Raw genomic sequence first — 19,903 nt, forward strand, 5'->3', positions numbered from 1 at the left:
AGTATATTTTCTGAACAAGGTCCGGCTGCACAGACAGACTTAGACAGAAATCTTATATTCCTTCACAATGAGCTCCAGTTATGATCCCTTATAACAAGATTAAAACATGACGGCGTGCATATTAAGATTCAGCATCAAACCACTGTAGACCACAGGGATCAGCCAAGCAATACATCTACCTCAACCGTTCTTGGATTTGAGGCATCAGGAATGAAGCATGTGCTCACTGTCCTTAATCTTCTGTTGTCTTACATGGACTACTTGTCCATTTGGTTGCTATGCTCCATGCGTGTTTGATCCCTATAGCAGGGCAGTTGCCTGCTATGTTTGTTGTGTAGAAGGACTACAAACTTTAGAATGTATAATTTTCATTCCATGTTTGTCATAATCTTAGTTCTCATTGCTTTCTTTGCAATCCTTGGTCATAGCAGAAAATTAAGCAGCGAATGCATGTGGATATGTTCCACGAAATAACATTTTCCGTTGTACATTCCTGACAAGATTTCTAGTCACTAGTCAGTTTTCATAACTACAGGACAAGCAATATTATGATCTGTGATCATGTACAGAACAGTAAGTACTAGAAGTTGTATTATTTTGCCAATGGGTTGTGACACGAACTTGTAGGCGAGCTAGCTAAGCCATCATCTTAGCGTATGAGTGGACTGCACAAGACACAGAATATGAAACTGAAAGGGCTGCAATTAACAAGGCCATCATCTTGAACTAGATGCCAAATAAAGAAAAGAAAAGAAAAAATCACCATTTGACGAGTGAAAACATCATCTTTTAAAGATACAGCAAAACAGAAAAAGGAAACACACTGTTTATCATCTCAGTATTGTGTGAGATGAATCGAAGAAGCACCTAAGAACAATAGGGTTGGAAGGCATCAGGAAGACTCAAAATGGGATCTTAGGTCCTTTTTCCTTCCTTTACCTGGGTCACCCTCAAGTTGAAATCATCCAAGTCCACTTGTACCAACGCTCTTTAATAACGAGGCTTTCCAGCTTCTGGAAAACCCTATCCCCCATCTTTCACTTCCCCTTTAGATGAGAAGCCGAAGGTAGCTATCAATATGGCACATCGAAGAGCATAAAAGCAATGGGTTAGTTAAGTGCAAAGCTGAAGGGTCTGTCGATAGATAGTTGGCTCGCTCAGTAGCAAAGGGATCCTAAGGTCTCTTCGCCAAGAACTCTCCGGCAATGACAGAGGAACTAACCTGCCTGCTGTGGCGGGGCGGCTTTAAACAACAATAAGACCTGGACGATCAATGTAAGAAATGTTAGATTTGTTGATGGATGTACACAGATATATAATATACTGGGACTTTCGATACAGAGTGAAATGAACTACCAGCTTTCCAAGGAATCCCGTCGTTCTTCCTTACTAAAAGACTATTGCATGCACTAGTGTGTGCTTTGGTTTTTTTCGCTAAAACAATTGTGCTGCAAGCCATAAGGAAAAGGAAGGAGTGCTTAAGAACGAAAGGAGTGGGAGTCATCGGGAAATACCAAACCAAGCTTCTACCTCTGTAGATAGAGGAGGAAACAAATAGGTAAGGCTTTCCTCCATGTTCCCATTCCTACTGTTCTTAGGCCCTCTCGATCTTCCTATTCCAGGCTTACTATCAAGTCCCACTACTCTCACATACTATAAACCATATATGTCTGGATTGATGAGATATGAAATATATATGGGCCACTAGTGCACCCTATAGAAAACCTTTTGTGGAGTAAACTATGCACAGACAGACCTCATCCATGGCGCACCGTTAGAGCTGAAGTCAATGACACTGGGGGGAGCACGTGGATTTTAGATAGTCAAGCTGGGTGACTTGCATATATATAGCCTGAGTAACCTGTGCTATATACACATGTACAAATACATCTTACACTTTGTCCTGAAGACTAAGTGTAAATATAGAGCATATGCAGAAAAACTTCGCTTTACCCATATCTAATAGGACCACCAGTATGGCCAGTATTTAGATTACAAAAAAAAAATGAAGACATTTGCATTTAAGAATGAGAACAATGAGGGGATAACATATCTTAAACATTTCAGCTGTAGCATGGTTCAGATGTCAGGAATGCCATGCTATTTGAAAGCAATGAGAAGCTAGGCATAAGAAATTGGCAACATTATAAATAAAGTAAACAAAGGAAGAGAGGTGTAAATTATAATCGCTCAGGCTAAGAGGAAATACAATAAGACAGTGACAGTTGTTGCAGTTGAAAAAACAAGAACTGTTCAGGCTAGCAAGAAAACACCATGCTACCTAATTCAACACATAGACATCAATTTGATTTTTTCACACTTATTAGTGCATTTCAATGAGTTCAATACAACAGGAGGTGTAAGCACTCTGCACTTTGCAAGTTTAACCCCATGAAATTGTAACTCAGAGATGACTGAAACAACTACTAGAGACTAGCACAAAGTATGCACGGATTACAAAATCCTCAGCTCTGCAACACTTGGCTGGAGTTCTCTGAGATGGCAGACACCTGCTTGGACCCAGAGTGCATATCACCAGGAGCTCGCATGCTGAGCAATCATTTGCTACAGACGTGCTTGCATATGTTTAGGCTGTGCAAAGAGGATGCAATTAGTTATAGATCTTCTAGTTTCCATATTTGCTTCTTGCAAACTTATTGACCACCTGTCCATTTGGTTGCTCTGCCCCAAGCTTGTGTAATCTCAGTGTAGCTCATTTGGTTCAAATTTTGTATGGAAGTTGTTGATTTTGTTTCTGGTGTAGAGTCACATGTACAATGCTCATATCTTATGTTTCATCATCTCTGTTTCTATACTTTCTTTTGCAGTACTTCGTCAAAGAGAAGACAGCGGAAAATGCATGCCATCATATGTTCTGTCAAATAGCATTTCTATGTCTCTTGCTGTTAAGTTTGAGGAAGTGCTAGCCAGTTTCTTATTCCATATGCTAGCTGATAAATGTTGGCATGAGATGTGTTCATATTCAGAACAGTCAATAGTTAAGCAGTTGTATGATTGTGCTAGTGGAATCTGAAACTTGACCTATTGGCAATCTTTTTTGAAAGAACCTATTGGCAATCTAACTAAGCTATAACCTTTAACTTATCTGTGACCAAACAGGCCAAAGAATTTTGAACTTAAAACATTCCAGGAAGCAAAGCCAACATCGTAAACTATGCATCTACTAAGGCATGCCAAAACAAACATAAAAGAAAAAAAAAGTCAAATCAGGAATGGAGACACAGCACTCATCCTGTATGTCATGTGAGCCAAAAGCAAGAGGAAGGAGCACCTAAGAACAATAGGCATGGGAGGCATCAGGAAGACCCAAAATGAGCTTTCCATCTCAAAGGCCTTCCTACATGTTCCCATGCCCACTGCTCTTAGACCCTCTTTTCTTCCTCTTCCATGCCCACTCCCAAATTCAAATCATCAAAATAGGAGCATAATTTGGTTGTCTACTGAACCAACTGCACAGTAAGCCAAAAGGAAAAGGATGGAGCACTTAAGAACAATAGGAATGGGAGGCATTGGGAAACACCGGACCAAGCTTCCACCTCTGTTTCTGGAGGAGGAAACAAACAGGATAGGCTTTCCTCCATGTTCCCATTCCCACTGCTCTTAGGCCCTCTCTTCCTCTTCCCAGCTCACTCTCATGTCCTATAGCTACAACTTTCCATATGCTCCACAGCAAAGAAACTTGGATTGTTGAACAGAAAACCTTCTATCTGAGATATATATAGAGCGGTAGTGTACTCTGGAGAAAACATTATGCAGAGAAAACGAAGTACAGACCTGGCCCATGGTGCATTATTGGAGCAAAAGGAGCATGTGATAGTCAGGCAACTGTCCTGCATTTTAAATGTCGCACATGCAGAGCTTATGCTTACCTGTATGGTCATACCTAAAATGCCAATCAGTATTAAGGCCTGCATTTGGAATGGAAAAGAAAATGTGTCATAGAACTTGCACTTTAAGTCTGATAGAAGTGAGGAGAAAGGATATAACATACCTTTGCAGTAGAGTATCAAGGATAAGTGGATAACCTCCCCTTCAAAGAAATTAGAAACTAAGGAAGAAAGGCATAATAACTTGATCAAGTTATAAATTAAGGAAGCAATTAGACAGTACCAAAATCAAGTCAACAATAATTTATTTCAGACAAGAATTGGACTAGAACAAGTGACAAAAACCGAAATGTATACTTAGGCCTATTCTGTATACAGTTCTATAACATGCATTTCTGCAAACAACATGAAGCAGAAATATACAAGCAAACAAACGTATTTGGTTTTACAGGTGAAAACAGAACTCAAGACCACAAAAAGTCACATGGAAGATGTACAGATGATTTTTTAGCCAAAACTCACTATACAAGTCAGTTCACAAGGTACTGATTCAGCTATTTCAGCTGCTGGACTATCTAGTACTTCCTGAACAGGGTTCGAACGCAAAGAAAGAACGATGTCTTGAAGAGAGTCCGATACTTCTTCCATCCACTAAAGTATTTGCCAATGGCAATCTTGTAGCTTGGCCGCAGCTTCACCAAATTGTAGTACTCAAGTATCTTGGGTCTGCAGTTGATGTATTCATCATCAAGGTCCAGAAGAGTTATGCGCGCAAGAATAGGGATAAGCATCGAATCAGCAGGTGAGAATTCATCGCCAGCGAGATATTTGGTCCTGCTGAGCTGAGATTCAACTTCATCAAGGAGTTTGCTCAGTTCTTCCTCGCTTTGCTTCATGATGTCAGGGTCCTTCACTTTGTCCTCAGTCTCATAAGCCTCACGGAGCTTGACATGATACATGCTAGCTAAATCAGGGGCATCAGCCATGCGAGCAATCAACACCCGCCTTATGAACTTGGAGACAAACGCACGGTACTTGACCGGGGTGTGCGTGAGGGTGAACATCTTAGGATTCCAAGCATCAACTTTCTGCATCCATTGGTGAACCTCAGTATTCACAGGGGCGATTTCACCACTTAAATGCACTGCAAGCCTGTCTATGTACCTATGACAACGTAAAGTGCATATAAACATTTGTGTTCAACAGAAATAGAAGAATGTCAGGTTTCATATATTTCCAATATATATAAAAAAGAAGGAACGTACTGAATAATATCGATGGCGCGATAGATTACGTGCGCTCCATTCTGGAAGACTGGGAGCTTCGCTGAAGGGTTCATGCGGAAGAAGTCCACATTCATGTTTTTGCCCGTGAGTGGATTGACGTGATATGAGGTGTAGTCAATGCCCTTCTCTTCCAGTGCCATTCGCACTTTCTGACTGTCCAGCGAATAGGGGTGGTGGTATAGCTGCATTGCTGTATTAGCAGTAAAAGAAAGATGTGCTTAGTATTAGTTCCTCATGACAACCATACTTGCTGTGTCTGGAATAGCATAAACAAATGTGCAACTCAAATTTTTTTTTAAACAAGTAAAACTCTGCCTTTCAGAAAGCGAACGTGCAACTCATCAGAGTCAATTACTGTCTGGGATCAAAGTATATACGCAGTATTATTGCAATAAAAACAACAGCAAAATAAACAGGAAGATAAGTAGTTTGCTCGTTTGCTCTGTATTTCTTCTACAGTTCAATTCTGGAATGATAATAGGTACGATGGAATAAGTACATCTGTTTGTGTAGTCCTAATGAAAAAAAAATTGTAATCATCATGGTGGCACCGGCTTTTCATTGCAAATCACGCGACCCTTACTATAGCAGCCATGAATCATGAGAATCAAGGGGGGGAAGGGAACAAGCCCTATGTACTGGCTACAAGGAGGGGAAAAGGCAAAGAAAACATCACCTGTCTGATCTCCTAATTGGTCTGATAAACACTAGTACAGCCGAACTACAACTACCGCAACCGCGCGACGCCACACCGAATTCAGCCAATCGAGTACGGGAACTGAAGAAGCGTACCTCCCGAGTCCCCGCGAGGAAGCGGCGGCGATGGGGAGTGGAGACTGGAGACTGGAGAGACTTCGCGAAGGCGAAGATTCTTCCCGGCGACGAGGAGACGCGGGCGGGCGGGCGGGCGGGGTTTAGGTGCGCTCGTGGTCGCGGGGGCAGTTTCAGTCGGGGGCCTTTGGGGGCTCCGCTGCAGTTTCAAGCCAAGCAGAGTCGGGGCGTGTGCTTGGATTCGTCCTCACTGGCACGTTTGACGACCTGGATCGACGCAAAAAGGCCCTTTTTTTTGCCCCCCTCTTGTGCGTCCTCGCGACGACACCTTCCTCCCTCGCGGCCTCGCCTCGCCTCTGCTCGTGCCCGGCTCGATCCCGTCGCCTCTGCCTGGTCGGTGGCCGTGGGGAGGGCAGGGCCGGCCGGCTGATTATCCAATGCGCCACACCCGGGGCAAAGGGGACCTGGGAGTAGACCCAACTCGCCGCCGACCGGCGACCGCCGAGTCGCGCCGCGTGAGCGTGACCCAAGTGTTTTTTTTTTCCCGCGGCGTGGCGTGGCGGTGGCGGAGGCCCCGCGCGCGCGGTCAGGTCGGGTCGGGTCAGCGTCTGACGACGGCCCGACGTGACGGTTACGCCAGCCCGCGCCACGCTGTGTTCCCGTCGCATCGGACGAGCTAGGCGGCTTCCGTGGGTGTCGCTCTCACCGACGCACACGGCGGCGCAACTGACAAACTGGCACGGGCCACCGGCGGAGTAATAGCTGTCCGCACACCGCCCGTTCGTTCCATTTCATCATTCCGTTCCCAGTCGCGGTTGCCGGTTGGTGTGGCCAGGAGAGGAGGAGGTCTGGTTCTGCGCTGCTTGCTGTTGCCACCTGCCAGAGTCCAGAAGGCTGCGTCGTCATTGTGATTGCCGTGGCCGCGCCGCGTGGTTCTGGTCAGGTACCTTTGCCGCTGGGATTTTTTTTTTTCTTTTTTTTGTTTTTAAATAAATTCTCTGTCTTTGAAAATGGGAAGTCATCGCAGCTGCGAAGGAAAAAAAAGATTGCACCAACGGCAAAGCAAGTGTCAATGGGCTAATGGCGTGACACAAACAACATGGTGTAACGCTACTATGGGCCGTGCCACAGACATGAAGGGCGTGTTTACTAAAGGGCCTAGGGGTGGCCCGAGCTCCTTTAGCCAACAGCAGCTCATATTTAGATATGCTAGTTCATTCTCGGAGTCCACCTCACACGAATTTTAAAGCATTTTGAGTCAAACCTAAAAAAATAATGGAGGATCATTTTTAAAGCCGGCTAGATTGAGCAAGGAACTGGGCCCCATAAAAAGAGCGGGCTGTTCTACACTGTCCACCTCCCCTTCCTATCCTCTATTTGGCTGGCAAACAAATATAATCTCTACTCGGCTTTACTCTACGTGGCCCGCAACTACACATGGTCACGTGCATCATTTGCACCAGGTCGTGGCTGGCCATAGCAGCATCAAACACACCCTATGGAGTAACTTAACACACCCTATGGAGTAACTTTTTTTTCTGAGGTACGTAGAACATAGGGTGATATAATAAGCAACAGAAGACATTATGGCCTTGTTTACTTCCAAAATATTTTACAAATAGAAATAGTACCACTTTCGTTCGTATTTGACCAATATTATTCAATCATAAATAATCAGGCTTAAAAGATTCGTCTCGTAAATTACATGTAAACTGTGTAATTAATTATTTCTTTTATCTATATTTAGTGCTCCATGTATGTGCCATAAGATTTGATGTGTTGGGGAATGTGAAAAATTTTGTAAAATATTTTGAGTACTAAACAAGGCCTATAAGACGTGGGCCGAACTGGGCCAGCTTGCTTTAGTTTCCAGTCATACAGTGTGAAGCTCAATACGTAGTAGCCCGGCTAAAAAAAATCAATGTGATGATTGTTTTCCAAAAAGAAAAATCAATGTGATGATGAAATGAGACCACTTCCACCCACCATCTAGTAGAATATTGAAGTTCCAATGCGACGAAGCAGTGCAGTGTGTTTGCTTAGGCTCATATCCCGCCATGTCAATTGCCGTTTTCTTTGTCTGAGCTTATAAGCTGAATGTAGCATTATTTTTCTTTCACAACAAATAAACTAATAGCACTTTCTACCATGAATTATCAGCCAAACGAACAAAGCGGACCGTTCTCGCTACCGCAGAGCCTGGCTGGCTGCCTTGCCTGCCGTTTACTCCATGAGTGTTAGTGCCACGAGGCTCACGCACGCGCCCGGGGTGGGGGGAGGGGGGGGGGGTCAACGTCGCCTCAACAGTTCGCGCGCTTCATTCATCCTTGCGGCGGCCTAGAGGCTAAGCGGCGGCCGGGCGTCGGCTTGTGCTTGATTTCGTTGAGCCGGACGCTGGGCCAGCGCGCCCCAATTTTTTTAAAATTTGGCCTTTTTTTTGAAAAAATTCTCTTTTGGACACCTAGAAAACTTAATCTCAGTTTTGGACACAGGGGGTCGACGCCATGTTGGCGTCGAGGTTACACGTCTCGACGCCATGGATCACGGCGTCGAGGTCCCTGGCTGTGCCAGCGTGGCTTCTGACGTGGCAGAGACCTCGACGCCGTAGATCATGGCGTCGAGCTCGACGCCATAGATCACGGCGTCGAGCTCTGAACTACATAGCAGAGAGTTCATCCAGTTCTTGCCGAAGATCGACGAGCTGGAGAGCTTGCTGGAGGTCTACTTCGTGCAGATCGACGGCACCCTCAACAAGCTCTCAACTGTATGTACATTCTCCTTCCCCTAGTCTCAGATCAATCGATGCGTTCAATTTCAATCCATGCCTTGCGCTGAAGAAACGTTTAATTTTTTGGTTCATTCATGGATTGGTTTGGATTGAAATACTTGAAGCTGCGGGAGTACGTGGACGACACGGAAGACTACATCAACATCATGCTGGACGACAAGCAGAACCAGCTGCTGCAGATGGGGGTGGTGCTGTCCACGGTAACGCTGCTGGTCACCGGCGCCGTCGTCGTCACTGCCATCTTCGGCATGAACATCCACATCACGCTCTACAGGATCACCGACCTCAACGTCTTCTGGGAGGCCGTCGGCGGCACGCTCGCCAGCGTAGCCACGCTGTTCCTCGGTGCCATGCTCTACTACTGGAAGAACGGGATACTCCGGTGATCGACGATCTTCGGCAAGAACTGGATGAACTCTCTGCTATGTAGTTCAGAGCTCGACGTCGTGATCTATGGCGTCGAGCTCGACGCCATGATCTACGGCGTCGAGGTCTCTGCCACGTCAGAAGCCACGCTGGCACAGCCAGAGACCTCGACGCCGTGATCCATGGCGTCGAGACGTGTAACCTCGACGCCATGAAGCATGGCGTCGACCCCCTGGGTCCAAAACTGATATTAAGTTTTCTAGAGGTCCAAAAGAGAATTTTTTCAAAAAAAAAGCCAAATTTTAAAAAATTGGACCAAGCGCTACCAACTCCTCTGTGGGCGGGTTAATGGATCTTCACTCACAACGTAAAGTTCAATTCAATAGTAAAAAATACTTCCTCCATACTTAAAAGAAAGTTGTTTTGAAAAAAATTTAGATCAAACATTAAAAATATAAATTATGAATAATTTTTAAATTGTTAAGTTTGAAAATATAAAAATTATGTATATATTATTTTTAATAAATATTTTTATGAGAACAAGAGTCAAAGTTATACGGCACCCATACGTATGGCTAGGAGAGGATCAGATGAAGTCAAAAGTACGGATCACGATCACACATTGTGTAGCATGATTTGCTCAACAGTGACACACGAGCTAGATCAGCGAGTCCAGCCAGGAGCCTCATGTCACACAGTATAGCTCGTGCGCTGCCAGGACATGTCTCTACCTGATCCCGAGCCCGAGCGGGCGAACCTCCAACCACCAACGTACGTGCCCACCAAACCCCGTACCACGGGGCGTAAACTCGGGCGCTGCCGCCGCCGTGGCCCGCGCGCGCCACGACGCGGAGCCCAACCAGAAGGAGCGCTGCAGTCTGTTGGCAGTAACTTTCTCTCACGGTAAATTAGGTCTAGGCGTTCACCCGAAATCTAAAAAGTTTTCAAGATTCTTCGTCACATCGAATCTTACGACATATGCATGAAATATTAAATATAGACAAAACAAAAACTAATTACACAGTTTGTCTGTAAATCGCGAGACGAATCTTTTGATCCTAGTTAGTTTATGATTGGACAATATTTGTCAAATAAAAACGAAAGTACTACAGTATCGAAATCCGAAATTTTTTCGGAACTAAACAAGGCCCTAGTTTCGGAACATATATGAAATATTAAATAAAAATAAAAAAATTAATTCTACAGTTTTTCTGTAATTTACAAGATAAATCTTTTCAACCTAATTAGTCTATAATTAGATAATAATTACCAAATACAAACGAAAATGCTATCGTACCAAAAAAATTAACAACTAAACAAAACCTTAATGAATAGTACTTTCAATTATGAATTATTAGCTAGGTGAACAAGCTAATGGATAGCAAGCGCTCACTCTGGCTAGTTTGGAAGCAAGCAAGGGATAAAAAAACCCTCCAAAGAAGTAAATAATTATTTAAATTATGTCGTTATAGATTTTCACCTCCAAAGAGCTAAGGATCTCAAGAAAATTTGAGTTTCTGGCTCCGTTTGGTATGGCTTCACTTCATCAATGAAGCTTTTTTTTGGGCTTCAGCTTCATTAACAGCTTTATTAATGGAGCTGGAGCCATTTTGGTAAACTATTTCACAAAACAACTTCTTTCTTAAAATATGCTCTCACAGAACGTCACGTAGGATGAGGTGAAGCCGAAAAAACCACTACTTTTAGCTCCTTCACATTCCAAAGCCTGTGAAAATACGATTTAAGGGGCTTTATTGGTGAAGCCATTCTATTTTATCCCGTTTGACATAAAATGGCTCCTGAAGTAGAGGCTTTATTGGTGAAGTCATTCTATTTTATCCTGTTTAACATAAAATGGCTCCTAAAGCCGCTGAAGAAGCCGTACCAAAAACGCGACCTAAATTAGTCCGCGGTGTCTCACACGCCACAGTATACGCCTTTCTGGACGGGAGATGCATGCACGGCGGCACGCCCTCTGTACGGCGACAGTGCGCCGGTACAGCCACGGACCACTAGGCGTGCAGGCATGATTGAGGCATTGAGGGCTTGTTTATTTCCACTAAAAAACTATATCACATGAATCTTACATCGTATATATATAGAACATTAAATATAAATAAAAACTAATTATATAGTTTGTCTATAAATTACGAGACGAATTTTTTAAGTATAGTTATTTATAATTAAATAACGTTTATCAAATAAAAACGAAAGTGATACAATACCCCTAATTAAAAAAAGTTAGAAACTAAACAAGACATAAACAAGGCCTGAGTCTCGTCGCACTGCCTTCTCCAAATCCCACGTTCCCGTGTTCAGGCGGCAGCAGAATCGGCTCTGCATTGGCGTGGTAGTACATACAGTCTCCGAGTAGTATGTTTACTGGCCCTAACGTTCCAATAATCCGCAGTTACAATTCGCTAGTACGTACTAGCCTTCTAGAAAGACGGTACTTCGGCCGGCAGCCAGGACACGCCGACGGGAACAGAGACACGTGACAACACATTTATAACGAGCTCTAGTAGTATCGTTACTGTATAGTATCGTGTGCTAGTATGGTGCACGCCGGGCGGGCGCAGTAATTAGCGAGCTACCTGGCGCTTTGATGACAGACTAAAGACCGACAAGGAAAACGATCGGCCCAACACGCATGTTCCGCATGTGTCGTGTGTGGCACTCGGGAGTTGAAATTCGTGGCACCGTTTCTCCGGCTCCCAGCCAGTCCCATTCTCGTTCACGCACCGGCGGATCCAGGATGATGATAAAAAGAGAGCTAAATAGTAAACATTTAGAGTTAAAGCTAAAAATTAATAAAGATTTATGACTAATTAACACTAATATAATGAATAAATATATTCATAGGGGGGCTGGAGCCCACCCAACCCCCAATTTGGATCCGCCACTAGGTTCACGCCTCATTTAGTTTAGAAAAAGGAAGTTTTTCTACGTATTTTATTACATTCATAACTATAGCAATTAGTACCTAATTATAAACTAATTAAATTTAAAAATTCGTCTTATAAAATACACGTAAACTATATAATTAGTTTTTTAATTTATATTTAATGCTCCATACATATATCCTAATATTTAATGTGATGAGGCAAAAGTTTTTGAAGTTTTTGGATGGAAACTAAATAAAGCCTCACTCTTCGAGTTGTGAAACGATAGGGTTTGACTAAAATTAATACAAAATACTTACCCTACTATTAATTTAATTAGTATGAAAGATATACTCCCTTCGTATAGGTTTTTCAGATGTCGTTTAGGACAGTGACACGGTCTCCAAAACATAACTTTGACCTCTTATTTTTATAAAATTATTTTAAAAAAATGATATATGTATACTTTTATGAAAGTATTTTTCAAGGCAAATCTATTTATATAATTTTCACATTTACAAACTCAATAACTTAAAAGTTATTGATAATTTATATTTTCAATGTTTGACCCAAACCTTATCCAAAACGACGTATAATCCTATACGGAGGGAATAATTATAGTAAATCTAGTTAAATATATGCTCCCTCTGTGGTTTCTTAAATAATGTTGTTTTGAGGTTGTCTTAAGTCAAACATTTTAAACTTTTACTACAAATAAATTCTTTTGGGTTGAGTTTGAAAATATGAAACAGCCCTGTTCGTTTGAACTTATCACCAAAAATTTTATAGTTAGTAGTGTTTTTCTCCCACAATAATCAGCACCACCATCAACATCACCGCTTTACGTTCATAAAAGTATATATTCATTATATCTTATAATAAAAAGTAATGGTCAAAGTTATTTATTTGAGACTATGTCACTATCCAAAATGTCATTCTTTTAGAAAATTGTAGGGAATAGTAAATATAAAATATTCCCTCCATCCCAAATTATAAGTCATTCCAAAAATCTTGGAGAGTCAAACCATCTTAAGTTTGACCAAATTTATATGGTAAGATAATAATATTTATAGTGTCAACTTAGTACCATTGCATTGTTTATTAATTATATTATCATATTATACCTATTTAATGTTATAAATCTTTGTAATTCTCTCTATAATTTTAATCAAAGTTGAGATGCTTTGACTCTCCAACATTCTTGAAATGACTTACAATTTTGGGATGGAGGGATTAGTATTCTACTTACTATAAATTATTTTAAAGTTAAATTAGATTACCTTTGCTCCCTCTTGTCTCAAAAGAAGTTATTTTTGTTTTCCAAAAAGTCAACTTTTTAAATCTTTGACCAAAAAAATATTAATATTTATAATACATTATAATTATCATTAGATAGATGATTAAATATATTTTCATAATAAATTTGAGAATTTTTACAATGGTTGTCGAAAAATGGACGGTCCACGAGAGCCGATCCGACGGCTAAAAAGACAAAGGAACCAAGAGGAACCAATCGAAGAGGCACCAAGTGCATACTAAACAGTGGGGCCATATGCACTAAGTGCATACTAAAATTAGTGGAAGAAACCCATTAGGATAATTCTATTTTTGAGATTTATTTATATAATTAAGGGTAGAATGGTAAACATTATGATAGAAACTAGTATAGGGATGATCGATTGAATTGAAGTAATATATGTCGCATGTTTTCTCTACCTCCTCGGTCTAGCCACTCTCTCATCTCTCTTCTCCGTTCTCACTGTCAACTGTGAGTCCGTGCTGCGGCGGCGACGGCTGCCAGGGCAAGGGCGAGCGCAAGGGCAGGGCTGTGGCATCCAGGGCACGCGATCTGATAGCGATTATATGCGGTGAATAGGTAGCACATTGTCCTTTAAAATGGCTTTAGCAGCCACGTTTATAACATTGTCTTTATTTATTTTTGAATCGTGCTGCAAGGACGCAATTCACAATGAAAGGGTAACTGTTACTAGATGGTGTGTAGTTCATCTAAATCAGTAGAGGTGCAATTCACAATGTCGTTGATGTGTCCGAACACAAGCCGTTGTAGCGACGTTGAGCTGATGGAGATGTGGCCGGCGGCGATGACAATGCCCACGTTGCTCACCTCGAGCTCCCGCAGGCGCGGGCACTGCATAGACACAAGGTGGCCGACGTCGCCGAGCACAAACTTGCCCCCGTTGGATCCTGAGGGCGCGCAGCTACGTGAACACGCCGACACTTGGGACTTGGGAGTCGGAGCTGGAAGTTGATCCTGGCGAGCTCGATGCGCGTCACCCTATTGTAGACCGCCACGTCTTCTGCCGCCTATGAATGTTGTGCTCCGTCGAGATCCCTCGTGCGCCGGCGTTGGCGCCCAAGAGGGAGAGGCGGAGCTCGCCGGCGTGGCACGGGCGTTGATGGATCCACGTCGAGGGCAAGGCGGTTCAGTGCGGCGGGCAGAGTAGGCGTCAAGGGCGACGTCGACGGCGTCAACGTCGAGGAAAAAGCACTCGGCGGCGCCTTTCGGCTCCACGTGGAAAGAGAGCGCCGGGACGCAGTTCCACAGGCCGCGCCAGCGGCGGGACAGGACGCTCGTGCGCGCGGCGGCGACGGTGGTCGGGAGGCAAGCCGAGGGCAGGCCGCCGGCGGCGATCTGCCGAGGCAGGCTGGTAGCGACACTCCGCACAAGGCTAGGGGTAGGGCGACGATGGTGCCGTGCGAGGATGAGGGCGAGGCGGCAGTGATACACGATGGCGAGGCAGTTGCGATGCGTGCACGATGCGCGATGCAGAGGGCGAGGCAAGGCCGCGGCGATGCGTCTTTCATGTGTGGTCTTTCATGTGTGTATGTGCGCAGCGAGGGGTGCGGGGGAGCCACAATTACAATCCTAACCTTCCACTCATAAAATTAATTAGCGCTAATAATTTACTTAGGAACCTATAGGAACCAAGAATACCCTCAACCACCGTAAAAGAGCTCAATAAACTTATTTAGAAATATAAATATTGCATATATTTTACTACAAAGCTAGTTATTATTAAAGCTATGAAAGTTTAATCGATACGTTTTCCTTGATAATCTTCTTTTTTTACCGAGGGAGTATAAACTTTATACAGTCCAAGGTAGTACGTGGATGTGCCTGTGCTCCGTGCCCGTGCCCGTGCCCCCTTAGTAGATGATTTCAGGCGTGGGTGCGGTCTTTTTTTTTTTGCACACGATACTTTCATGAATCCTCTCTCTCCTTTTAAAAACAAAATAAAATTCTCAGCGTAAAAAATAACTTCATCTATAAAACTATTTTAAAAATAAGTAGTTGGAAAAAAATAACTCATAATAGCTCATAAAGCTATTGTAAGTTATACCAAATAGTTCATGAGGAGTTACTTTATATGGTTTTCGCTTCTAGTCTAGAAATGGCTAGCTCGGCTCCTACTGTACAGTAAAAATGTCTCATCCTAAAGTGTTGGCAGGACTCCTTTAACTCTTTTGTAGAAGCTGTTGTTGTCGGAGCTAAAGCTCGAGCCATATTAAACAGGACCTAAATGTGTGTTTGGATGTGATATATAGAGCTGTTGCTATCAGTGTTCATGCATCGGGAGCCTAATTTCTAGCCTAACACCACACAAATTAAAAGTGTCAAATACTATAGCCCTGTTTAGATTAGAGATAAATTTTTTTGATGTTATATCGGATGTGTCGGTAGAATATCGGGAGGAGTTTTTAGAAACTAATAAAAAATAAACTACATAACTCGTCTGGAAACTACAAGACAAATCTATTAAGCATAATTAGACCTTGTTTAGTTCGCAAATTTTTTTGGTTTTTGGCTACTGTAGCATTTCGTTTTTATTTGACAAACATTGTCCAATCACGGAGTAACTAGACTCAAAAGATTCATCTCACAAATTATAGGTAAACTGTGCAATTAGTTTTTATTTTTATCTATATTTAGTGCTCCATACATACGACCAAAGATTCGACGTGACGGAGAATATTGAAATTTTTTCGAACTAAACAAGGCCTTAATCTATCATTAGCATATGTGGGTTACTTGAACACTTAAGGCTAATCATGGACTAACTAGGCTTAAAAAATCCATCTCGTGATTTTCAACTAAACCGTGTATTTAGTTTATTTTTTATCTACATTTAATGTTCCATACATGTGTCCAAAGATTCAATGGGATGATGAAAATTTTTTAGATGGAGAACTAAAGAGAGCCATAGTATGAGTTATGATCCGAGGCGAATAAGCAATTAAGCAGCCCCCATGTAAGGGTACCCTACCGATCTATATGTTCATCGAGCACGATGATGTTCAGGTACAGGCAGGGGGCAGCCAAACACCGGAGCCTTGTTTCTAGGCTCTAGGCGTCTCATGCAGGAGGCAGCTTCTCCAGGAAACGGGATCTAGAGCACGTGAACATGCATGTATGGATGCACTCCAAGCCTACACACTTTAAAACCGGATTACGGTGCTCGTATCACGAATTCACGATCTTATTCTTGCCGCGTATGCATATACTAGACCGTAACTGTACAGTGATGTGCGTTATATCCTTCTCTAATTGGATCATACGTACGTAGTTGACCTTTTCTTTTATTCATTAATTTTGATATGTATCTAGATATATTATTACATATAGATGCATAGTAAAATAGATATAGAAAAAGTTAAAGTAACTTATAATTTGAAATAGGAGTAGACTAGTAGTAGATGCACTAATTTACCGAATTAATTATTGCGCCATTAGACCAGATTACAAGTTCATGTATGGATCAACAATAATCTCACCCACATTATTAGTTGATGTATGGTAGATTTATTGCTACATTCAATTATGAGTTGCATTCCCTTCACCTAATCACCTCCTGGAGAGCTCGAGCTACCACCGATCTTGGCCCTTGTTTAGTTTCGAATAAATTTCGGATTTCGCCACTGTAATATTTTTATTTTTATTTGACAAATATTATCTAATTATAGACTAACTAGACTCAAAAGATTTATCTCGTGATTTATAGGCAAACTGTGTAATTAATTTTTATTTTCGTCTATATCTAATGCTTAATGCATGTGCTCTAAGATTTAATGTGACAGGAATCTTGAAAAGTTTTTGGTTTTCAAGACAAACTAAACAAGGCTCACTTACGATACTATTGTGGACTGTGGTAGTGTGGTGTACTGGTGTTAGTTGTGGTGGTAATGATGATGCTCATTAGTGCACACGTACGATTGATCCGCAGGGTCCGGCCATCCTTCCTTGTCGTTCTATTCACACGTAGACTTCTTCTCTTAATAATCAGAAGCTACATGCCCTGGCCCTCCTGTTCTTCTAGCCTGCGGACGGTCCATATCCTCAGATCGTGCACCATCTTGTACAGTGTTTCACAACACAAGGGATGATAGAGATCGCAACTATGGCCTGCTCGCCTCACGAACTAGAACTCTAATGGATGTTTTTCCACCCAGGCTGCAGAGACGTCATTGAAAGCTCCGTCAACTAGTGTTGCTTAAGGCCGTGTTTGATTGCTAGTGTTTTTTATAACACTTATCACATTAAATATTTAAACACATATATAAAGTACTAAATATAGACAATTTATGAAATTAAAAACACAACTAGAGAATAATTACGAGAGGAATCTTTTAAATCTAATTAGTCTATAATTGAATATTAATTGACAAATAGAACAAAAATACTATAATATCCGTTAAACTTTAACAGCTTTAACCGAACACCCCTTGAGTCTCAGCTTTTAACAGACCGAGCTAGAACTCTAGTCTGATTTGGGTCGCTTTTATTGGAGCAGCACGGTATGTGTGTGTGTCAGATCCGAACCTAAAGGCAATATGATGCAGAGTAACCCAGAAACTTTTTCTCTATCACATCGATTGTTTAGACATATACATAAAATATTAAATATAGATTAAAAATAACTAATTATATAATTTGTATGTATTTTGTGAGACAAATTTTTTAAGCCTAATTAGTCTATGATTGGACAATAATTGCTATAGTTACAAAAAGAAAGCAGTTTGATTTGTTCACATGAAATCTTTTTTCGATTCACATGGTACAAATGGTTCAAACCATGAATAGAAAAAAAAAGTGGAGCCCATGCATGCAGGCCCGAGGCTAGTAGTTTGCTCCAACCACGAGAAGAGAGAAACCTTATGCCTTTTTTTTTATTAAAACATAATGGAGGTCCACCAACTGAACCAACCATTACAACTATCGAATTGTGTCTCATGCTGACAATTTTGCACAACAAAATCACTACCTTGTTTACTTCCAAAAATTTTTATAAAATAGAAATAGCAGCATTTTCGTTTGTATTTGACAAATATTATCTAATCATAGACTAACTAGGTTCAAAGATTCGTCTCACAAATTATAGATAAACTGTATAATTAGTTATTTTTTATATATATTTAATGCTCCATGAATGCGCCACAAGATTCATGTGATGGAGAATCTGAAAAATTTTGCAAAATATTTTAGAAACTAAACAAGGTCTGAGACACTGGAGCCGCCTTAGTAGGCCAACTCATTAACAACAACAACTCATTGTACAAACATTAAAGAGGAGGAGAAGGGGGAGGAAAAGATGCAATGGAAATTGAGTATAATGCATACTAGAATACATTACAATATCAAGTTTAACTTTGGAGTTTTAGGCTATTGGACTATAGTTTGCGAATTAGCTTATTAAGCAAGCTAACATGACTTGTTAGAAAAAAAGGAAACGAGACGAGCTACCACGGTCAGGTAACCGTTCGCTTGTCTTATAAGCTGTACTTTTTCTACCAACCAACATTATTTTTCTCTCACGATAAATCAATGAACAGAACGACTAATTTGAAATGAGCTAACTAAACAAGCGGCGAACTCGTGCTCGGAAGAGTGATGGCAAAACTTTACTCTCCGAAGAGTGTACTACTTTTTCTACCAGCCAACATTATTTTTCTCTCACGATAAATCAATGAACAGAACGGCTAATTTGAAATGAGCTAACTAAACAAGCGGCGAACTCGTGCTCGGAAGAGTGATGGCAAAACTTTACTCTCCGAAGAGTGTAATAGATCAAGCATGATGCATGAAGGTTTGCTGAAAGACTGTGAATATACCATCCAAACGTACATGGATATTCTGTACCAGGTTTTTAAATGACATATATTATATAAACAAAAATAAATTTTGCCATTAACTATTGGTTTTATATAGGGACACGGAGCAATATGTGCCGTTTGGATGGATATAAGAGTAGGAGATAGAAAAGAAAATAGATGAACAGCTAGGATTAGATGATGGATAAGGAACGGATGGCTAGGATATAATGTTACCCTTTGGAGAGGTTGGATATCTCTATCCTCGTACCTATTCCAGTGCCATCCAAACGCCACAGCTCCACGCTCTTGCAGTCCTGCTCCCGTGAAGCTGTGACAGACTTGTCAAATTGTTTTTTTTTAAATTATTTTCTACATAATAATATATGGCCTTGTTTAGTTCGCAAAAATTTTCAAAATTCTCCGTCACATCGAATCTTTAGTTGCATGCATGAAGCATTAAATATAGATAAAAATAAAAACTAACTACACAGTTTACCTGTAATTTGTGAGATGAATCTTTTGAGCCTAGTTACTCTATGATTAGACAATGTTTGTCAAATAAAAACGAAAGTGCTACAGTACCCAAAACTCAAAATTTTTGTAAACTAAACAAGGCCTATAGGACTTGCCAAATTGGCGAAAAGTCATGTCTTGACTAGGAAGCCACGGAATTGGAGTTGGAAAAACGGGAGGCAAGGACCACGGCGGGCGCGTAATGGACTTCTGGCAGTAGCCCAGTACGTCCACTTGGACATCTCGGTCCATCGTTTTTATTTCCAGCTCGTGATACGGTACCATACAAATGGAACAAATTGATCAATACGTACATCATCCATGATGAGGTGCAGAGAT

The 19,903-nt window shown here is 41.6% G+C and overlaps 1 protein-coding gene across 1 annotated transcript; it reads right to left on the minus strand.

Annotated features, from left to right (window-relative positions):
* On the minus strand, positions 4,137–6,370 carry LOC8075828 (glutathione S-transferase TCHQD). Its single transcript, XM_002447819.2, has 3 exons — positions 5,927–6,370; positions 5,114–5,324; positions 4,137–5,012 (listed from the first exon to the last, which is right to left on the minus strand). Exons 2-3 carry the CDS (start codon positions 5,320–5,322, stop codon positions 4,424–4,426), a joined length of 798 nt encoding a protein of 265 aa, XP_002447864.1. The 5' UTR covers positions 5,323–5,324; positions 5,927–6,370; the 3' UTR covers positions 4,137–4,423.

This window comes from Sorghum bicolor, chromosome 6 (assembly GCF_000003195.3).
Source record: "Sorghum bicolor cultivar BTx623 chromosome 6, Sorghum_bicolor_NCBIv3, whole genome shotgun sequence".
NCBI classification, from domain to species: domain Eukaryota; kingdom Viridiplantae; phylum Streptophyta; class Magnoliopsida; order Poales; family Poaceae; genus Sorghum; species Sorghum bicolor.